At 52.4% G+C, this 8,696-nt stretch overlaps 1 protein-coding gene across 1 annotated transcript in view; it reads left to right on the forward strand.

Annotated features, from left to right (window-relative positions):
* The first annotated feature begins 2,745 nt into the window (after window positions 1–2,745).
* LITAF (lipopolysaccharide-induced TNF factor) overlaps window positions 2,746–8,696 on the forward strand; it is a 7,440-nt gene continuing 1,489 nt past the window's right edge. The window contains exons 1-2 of the mRNA XM_004692125.2: window positions 2,746–2,965; window positions 5,449–5,605. Coding sequence (XP_004692182.1) covers window positions 2,746–2,965; window positions 5,449–5,605 — 377 coding nt within the window. The remainder of the gene's footprint in view (window positions 2,966–5,448; window positions 5,606–8,696) is intronic.

Raw genomic sequence — 8,696 nt, forward strand, 5'->3', positions numbered from 1 at the left:
TGGCAGTGTGGTGCCTCTGAAGACCCCTAGTGAGTGTCACCATCTTTCCTGTTGTGAGCCAACACGACTATAACTAAAAGGGTCAGAATCAAATGAGTGAATTAAAAAAATTGATTTGTGGGCCCTCCCTGGTGGCACAGCGGGTTAAAGCACAGCACTGAGAAGCTAAAGCCACTTTCGCATGAGTTCGATCCCCGCCTGCCCCAGAGGTGACCACATGGCGCGGCAGACCTCTCCTGACCCGCCCACTGCTCCCCTCAGCAGTGTGCTTTGTCGATCTGCCTGTTCTGCTCCCCACTCTGTCTCTGGTGAATCCTCTCACCCTCCGCATCTCTGGCCTGTACCCCAGTTCTGTATGAATAAATAAAAAAAGAAAAATTAATTTGCTTTTGTAAAAGTAGATTCTGGGCCTCCCTCCCTCCCTGGTGGCTCAACGGGCTAAGGCACAGCTATGAAGCTGTGGCAGCCACTGCAGCAGGAGTTCGATGCCCGGCCTGGAGGTGACCACAGGGCGCAGCAGACCTCTCCTGTTTCAGCTGATCTTCCTGTTCTGCTCCCACTCTGTCTCTGGTGAATCCTCTCACACCTCTGGCCTGTACCCCAGTTCTGTATGCGTAAATAAATAAATCTTTTAAAATGTAGATTCCCATCCCCAAGGTGGCCCAGACCCACATAAAAGGTTTTCAGTAATTGGACTGAGTGTTAGATTTTAATTTTAAATTTTTAAAATTTGAGCACAATTAAAAAAATCAGTTCTGCAACGGTCCTGTCCACCTGTGACAACGCAGGTGCCTCTCTCTCCTTTTCCTAATAAACCTGCCCCTTTAAAATGTAAAATAATAATAATAAATCTTTAAAAATTCAGTTCCTGGGTCCTCCCTGGTGGCGCAGCGGGATAAAGCACAGCACTGAGAAGCTAAAGCACCTTCAGCATGAGTTCGATTCCCGCCTGCCCCGGAGGTGACCACAGGGCGCGGCAGACCTCTCCTGACCTCTCCGCTGCTCCCCTCAGCAGTGGACTTTGTCGATCTGCCTGTTCTGCTCCCCGCTCTGTCTCTGGGGAATCCTCTTACCCCCTGCACCTCTGGCCTGTACCCCAGCTCTGTATGCATAAATAACTAAATCTTAAAAAAAAAAAATTCAGTCCTTACTCACATTAAACCACATTTCATGGGCTCCGTGTGCTCAACACCCTGGGGTTGGTGGTGACACACTGGACAGCCCAGCGAGAGATCCTTCCCACCCTTCTAGAAAGTTCTACCAGATGGGGCAGACGTATCATGTCCAGGGACCTCCAAAGGCCTTTCCGGTTCTTCTGGGCTCTAATCCAGCCCTCAGCCTTATTTACTGGTGTATGCTCACTTCCTCAAGCCTCTGGTTCCACTTTGAATTGCTGTGTCCTCCCTGCCGCAGAGAAGCTCCCCTTGGGCTCAGCCTGAGGCAGGGGGCCCTTGACTCCCTGCTTCTCCCTGCAACATGACCCTTCCGGGGCATGGAGCTCCAGGCAGGAAGCGTGGGAAGAGAGGTGCAGGCCCGTGGGAGCCTCGGCCCCCCACGCTTGCCCTGGGCCTCAGCTCCTGTCTCCCGAGACAGGCCTGAATGGCTCTCCAGGAGCCGCCCTCACCCTGCCCTGCCGAGACAGCCGAGCACAAAGGCCCCCAGTGTGTCCGGCAGGAGCACACCCTGGCAGGACCGGGGGTGCTAGGCCGGCACCACCACCACTGGGGGACCCTTTCTTGGCCCTCACTCACACAGACAACTATGTGCCTGTCTGGCTTGTGTGCCAGGCTTTTAGAAAAGACTGACATATGCAGGCGAGAGCGGGCGGGCTGTGCAGTTGGGGTTTCGCAGCGTGGCCCACCGAGCCTGCAAAGCCAGCCCCCCTCAGAAGGACTGGCCAGCTCCCCCACTCCTTGCCCCCCGCCCCCGCGCAGCTTCCTCCTTCCAGACTCTATTTCCCTCTCCCGAGAGGGGCCACTTCCCTGACTTCTAGACCCCGTTCATCTGGCTGTTTCTAGAACTTGCTGTTGGTGTCTTACTCAGCGCTGAATTTTGAGTCAGTGGTCAGGGTTTGGATGCTTTTTCCTTTTCTGGCACCTGACATGCTGTTCGTGAAACCTCAGCGGTTTGAGCAAAAGGAAAAAGGGCGAGCTGTGAGTCGGCGTAGTTGGTGGTTACAGTGTGAAGAAACGTGTAGACATATTGTTCTTTCGCAGTGTTTTCGGTTTTTGGCGATTTGGGGTGGTGACTGTTTGCTTTTTATCTTGGTTTTGGGAATCTCTTGCTGAGGCGGTTAATTCTTGGGTCCTGAAGGGACGTTAGCTTCCTCAGGCTTTTGGACAAGACTGAACACAGTCAGTTGCTCAGAGTTTCTGTCTGTCTGGCAGACGGAGAGATGGGGGCGGGGCCCTCCCTGGTGGCGCAGCGGGTTAAAGCTCGGCATTATGAAGCTCTCTGCAGCCACCGCAGCAAGAGTTTGATCGCCGGCCAGGGAGCTGACCCACAGTGCGCGCAGACCTCTCCTGACCTGTCCGCATCTCCCCTCAGCAGTGTGCTTCAGTGGGTCTGCCTGTTCTGCTCCCCGCTCTGTCTCTGGGGAAGCCTCTCACCCACACCACCTCTGGCCTGTACCCCAGTTCTGTGTGCATAAATAAATACATCTTTAAAAAAAATAAAAATGGGGTGGAAGAGAGAGATTCCAGTAGACTTTCTCACGCTGCCCCTTCTGTTTTTGCTTTAGGTAAAATGTCTGTTCCAGGACCCTACCAGGCGGCCCCTGGGCCCTCCGTGATGCCAAACGCGCCCCCTTCCTATGAAGAGACGGTGGGCGTTAACAATTACTTTCCTGCACCACCAGGCCCGGTGCCCGGGCCCACCACGGGGCTGATGACCGGCCCGGACGGGAAGAGCGTGAACCCTCCTGCCTACTACACTCAGCCGGTGCCTGACCCCAACACCAACGCAAGTACGTGTATCCCCAGCCCCCTTACCTGCTGGCCCGCCGTCTGGTTTGGGGGACCCCTGAGCATTAGGGGAGCCGCTGAAGTGACCCTGCCCGAGATCCAAGTGCCCAACCTCCCCCCAGCCTGGTATCCCACTGCTCCTGCAGGCTTGCTGGGAGAGCGTCTGTGCCGAGTCGAGGCTGGAGGGGAGGGAGGCACAGCGAGGGTGGGGATCCGGGGGGCTGCAGCCCACCCTCAGCACAGCTTGACCTTGGCCTCCCAGCAGCTCTTTGCAAGGGTCTCTTTCCTGCGACCCAGGTATACTCAGGTCACCTGACCTGCTGGGGCCTCAGTTTCCCCATCTGTAAAACAGGGCGCATCATGTTAAGTAAAGGTCTATGTGCCCTGCTGACATCTTGCCCACGTAACTGACCCCTCGAGTGGAAGAGGACAGGTAATGTCTTAGCCCCTTGAGTGGACACGCTCGTCCGTCACGCACTCACTCCGGGGCCGCCGGCTGCTGGCCTGTTGGGTGAAGGTGCTCGCTCTTTCATGCTGCTTCCTGAAGACAGGGTCCTCCTCTGTGTTGAGGTCAGTGGGCCTGGGCAGCAATTTGATTCCCAAAGTGAAGAACAGAAGCGAGTCATTTGGACAGAAACGGGAGCTCAGCCCATGCGGGGCACACCGTCACCGTCGCTCAGATCCTCGCCTGATTGCTGTGGTGTCGAAACATGCTTTTCACATAGTTTTCTCTGCTTAGCAGGATTTCATAGGCTCCTTTCATGTATCAACACAGTCCCCTGACTTGTGCGGAGGGACCCTGTTAGGGAGCCAGGGGAGAAGCGTGAATGTCTTCCCGAGGACTTGTTCTGCCCCTGCTTATCTTGTGACACTGGGCACAACTGGCACTTCCTCTTTTTATTTATTTATTTTTAAGATTTATTTATTTATGCATACAGAACTGGGGTGCAGGCCAGAGGTGCAGGGGGTGAGAGGACTCACCAGAGACAGAGTGGGGAGCAGAATAGGTCGACTGATGAAGTCCACTGCTGAGGGGAGCAGCGGGCAGGTCAAGAGAAGTCTGCTGCGCCATGTGGTCACCTCCGGCGTGGGGTTCAAACTCATGCTGAAGTGACTGTAGCTTCTTAGTGCTGTGCTTTAACCCGTTGCACCACCAGGGAGGGCCTGCTTCTGCTTTTTAAACAGCTTTACGAGATGTAATTCCCGTACCATAAAGGTCACACTTCTAAAGCATATAATTCAGTGGTTTTAGGACCTCCACAGACTTGTGCAAGCAGCAGCACTAATTCTGGAATGTTCTGGAACATTTCTGTCTCTCCAGAAAGAAGCCCTCTATCCTTCAGAGATGGTCCCCTGTGTCCCCCACCCCACCTCTGGCAACCACTAATCAGGGTGGAAAACACTGAGGCTAAATGCTGTCTGTAGAGCACCTAGATAGAACAGTTCAGAGGGCTTAGAAAGCAATTTGGAGATCTTGCCCCAGACCAGCTGAATCTGGTGATCCCAGGGGCAGGGCCAAGGAATCTGCCTTCTCAAGGAAGCTCCCAGATCCAGAGGCCAGCTGTCCTCTGCCCTCGTGTTCAGAGCTCCTCGTTTCAAGAGCTGATTGAGTCCTCATTCTGGAAATCCCAGTTTCCTCTTCCCATTTTTGTAATTTTTTTTGCATGCGTGTATGATACACACAGCAGGAACTTGACCCCATCGGCCTTTCTGAGAGGCAGCCATGATGTGAAGTCCCCTCATGGAACTGTCCTGCCATCCCACTACCTGCTCCAGAATTGTACTGAAACTCCATCCCCATGAAACGACTCCCCGTTCTCCTCACTCCATGCTCCCCACTAGCTCCTGATGTTCTACTTTCTGTCTTTCTGGAGTTAAAAAATATATATATTTTATAGAGGAACTGGGGTGTGGGCCAGAGGTGGGGGGTGAGAAGATTCACCAGAGACAGAGTGGGGAGCAGAACAGGTGGATCCACTGAGACACACTGCTGAGCGGAACAGTGGGTGTGACAGCAGAGGCCTGCTGTGCCATATGTGGGTTAACTCCCTGGCCGGGAATTGAATTCAGGCCTGACGGGGGTAGTGTTGAGGGCTAACCCCCCGGCCACCAAGGAGGCCTGCCTTCATGGAATTTGATGACATTATAAGAGCATCCACCTAATTAGAATCATACAGGGTTTTTCTTTCTGGGCTAGCTTATTTCACTCAGCACAACATCCCCAGGCTTCACCCAAGTTTTAGCCTGTGCCAGGATTTCTTTTTCAGGGCTATATAGTAGTCCATCACATGGTTACCCGTTTTGATCATTCCTTTATCTGCTGATGGACACTTGGGCCACCTCCACCATTTGGCCACTGGGACTAACCTTGCTGTGAACACAGGTGTGTGGATACCTGTGGAGCCCCTGCCTCCGCCTTTGTGTATTCAGCGAGGGTTTTATCTGTGCCCTGATCTGCCCGGCTGGTTCTCTTCTCTCTTGTCAGTTGCTGTGCAGACAGTCTATGTGCAGCGGCCCGTGTCTTTTCTTGACCGCCCGATTCAGATGTATTGTCCTTCCTGCAGCAAGATGATTGTGACTCAGCTGTCCTACAACGCCGGTGTCCTCACCTGGCTCTCCTGCGGGAGCCTGTGTCTTCTGGGGTAAGTCTGGGGTCTGCTCAGCCACAGGCATTTCAGAATTCCTCTCTTGCTGGATCTCCCAGCTCAGCACACCCTTCTGTGTTACGGGGTCATCCTTTGCACGGTGGGATGTTCAGCAGCATCTTGACCTCTGCCACCATTGGCATAACCAGAAGTGCCCCTAGGGGGGTAAAATGGTGGGCCCCACAGCCCCTGGAGAACCAGGCCTTGAGCATCCTGGCTCCTGGAACCGGCTGTTCCACTGCTGCTCCTCGCGTCTGCTCCCCACTCCCTGCCTGTAGGGACAGGAGGGGAGCGCCTTGCTCTGTGGGCTGAGATCCATCCTGAGGGGCTTCCTTTCTCTCAGACTTCATGACCTAAAGAACAATGTCTGCCTGGCTCTGAGAGACGGGGAGCCGCTTTAAATAATCTGCATGTTAAAATACTTCATAGCAATCTTCAAAGCTTCTGTCCACGCATGACCCCGAGTATTTCCCCATTGCCTGCGCAAGGAGAGCGGGTAAATATGTACCAAGGGTATTATACCAAAAGATAATAGATTTTCTTCTGGAAGAAATTTGAGGAGGCACCATGAACTCCCCTACCCCAAACGGGTCGCCTCATTCCTAGCAATTGGGGGTCTGTCCGAAAGCCATGCAGGCCCCGTGCTCCTTCTCAGAGGAGACGGTGTTCGGGCATTTTTTTCAGGATGGCCTCCTGTGCACATGGCTCCTTCCTCATCATCCTCACGACTTAGGTCAGGAAGCAGCGGAGTTTCTGTTTGCAAGTGGGAGGACAGAGCATAATTCACTTCCCTAAGGACACGTGTTCCGTGGGGAAGAAAAACTAACAGGCCCTGGGCGTCTAGTCTCCCGTCTCACTCAGGACAGATGAGTGTCATTTCGTTTCTCCCCAGATAGAACATGCCAAACATAAGTTCGTTGCCTTTGGACACTGGTATTAAGACTAATTTTTATTTATTTATTTTTAAAATTTATTTATGTGTACAAGAATTGGAGTACAGGCCCAGGGTGGGTAGGAGGATCCCCCAGAGACAGAGTGGGGAGCAGAACAGCTAGATTGACTGAAACACACTGCCAGGGGAGCAGCGGGCGAGTCAGGAGAGGGCTGCTGTGCCCTGTGGGGAGCTTCACAGTGCTGCGCTTTAACCCTTTGCGCCCCCAGGGAGGGTCCTCATTTTTATCTTAGAGATCAAGGATAGGCAGAAGGGAAAGGCAAAAGCTGGCCCCCTCCTCCTCTGCTGTGGCTGCAAAGACAGCCTCTCACTGCTGTGTGGCTGTGGGCAGGTGGCTTCTCCCCTCTGTGCTCTGTTTCCTCCTCCGTAACCTGGAGCGAGAGCCGTCGGGGCTGCACCCTGAGCGTGTATGGGGTGCTGTGGGTGACCTGCGTGGGCTGTTCTCTGTCTTTGAATCCTGGTTGCTTAGACAATCGAAGGAACTTTCTTTGTGTTTCCTCAGCAGGGTGTTTCAGGATTCTGCTTTTTGTAAATTTGTGCCTTCCTGTCAGAGATTGATTTTCTTTTTCATGGAAGAAATTTAAATTTTTTAATGTGGAGAGTTTGCCAACACAGCTTTTGGGTATCAGTGGAAAGTACCGCCGGTGACCCGCAGAGGCGGGGTGGGACTTATGAAGTTACAAGCCACAAAGTAGGCGACAAAGGCCACCAAGTGGAAATCTAGAACCAAATGGTTGACAGTTAAGTCCAAACAGGTGCTCATTCTTTGCTAGCAGTAAAATTTCCTGTCAGGTACAAAGGTGTAGCTATAACGGGAGAGTTTAAAGAGGACAGTTCTATCTGGAAGGATCTATCTGGGCCAGGAGGGGGTAAGGATGGAGCAGAAGCTGGATGAGGAACCACAGGCTCAGCCATCAGCAACCTCACGTGGTGGCGAAGGCCGGTTAGTCCCCTTGCCTGCAGGGGCCGCTCTACACGGACGCTTCCAGGTGTTCCTTCAGCCAGTCTTTCTAGGCCTCCCTGTTTATCTTTTTTCCTAAACCCACACTAGGTAAACTCATTTCGGAACTTCAAATGAGCTCAAGGTTGCTTGGAGTAATTTTGTTTGTTCTTAGGTGTGCATTTATTTGTTTGTGGAAATTATTTTATAACAGTTTATTTTTACATCATTTTGTACTTTTTTTTTTTCCATCTCAATTGTAATCCCCGCGGGTTTCCCATCACCATGCCACCCGTGTGGAAATTTTCTTACTTTTATTTTTTCCATCTCAGCTGCAATACTCTGGGCTTCCCATCACCAATTCACCCTATGCCATCACCATAGCATTTATTTTTTTAATGAGAGTGAACACAATCCTTATAAAGAAAAAAGTAATGAGGCCTAATATCAAATAATGTTGAGTTAATATATCGCAAATCTGCCAAGCTAATAATTATTTTCTTTTTTTTTTTTTCAAAAAATTTTTAAACTTTATTTATTTTTATTTATGCATACAAGAACTAGGGTGCAGGCCAGAGGTACAAGGGTGAGAGGATCTGCCAGAGACAGAGTGGGGAGCAGAACAGGCGGGTGTACTGAAATACACCGCTGAGGGGAGCCCCGGGAGACAGGAGGGGTCTGCTGCGCCCTGAGGGTCAGCTCCCTGGCCGGAGATGGAACTCAGGCCACAGTAATTGGCAATAGATTGATAGCACTGAGAGTTAACCTCTGCGCCACCAGGGGTGGCCCCACAACATTTAATATCGGATACAACAGAAGGGTGACAGGGTCAGGAAAGCAGTTATTTGAGAACCGGGATCGTGCTCTGGGTCCAGTAGGCTGTCAGGGCAGGGGGGGGGGGGTTTATAGGACCAGGGCACAGGGGGGTTTTATAGGACCAGGCAGGGCAGGGATTATTTGTTTGAAGTGTGTGTTGCTTGCTAGAGATGTTGCCACGATGGTGGTGGTGGTGGGGTCTTTGTTACCCTCGGCAGAGGTGGTTTCTTGTGCCCTTCATAGTCATCGATAGTGCAGACACCCATCACTGATGAGAAGAAGTGGGCCGACAGGACTCTCAGTCACCGCAGACGGGACCTGGGCCGGGCAGACGGGGCCCGGGCCGGGCAGACGGGCCTGAGTCCGCTGCTTACTCAGAA

The sequence above is a fragment of the Condylura cristata genome, unplaced genomic scaffold (assembly GCF_000260355.1).
Source record: "Condylura cristata isolate star-nosed mole 26May11 unplaced genomic scaffold, ConCri1.0 scaffold00032, whole genome shotgun sequence".
Classification (NCBI taxonomy): Eukaryota; Metazoa; Chordata; class Mammalia; order Eulipotyphla; family Talpidae; genus Condylura; species Condylura cristata.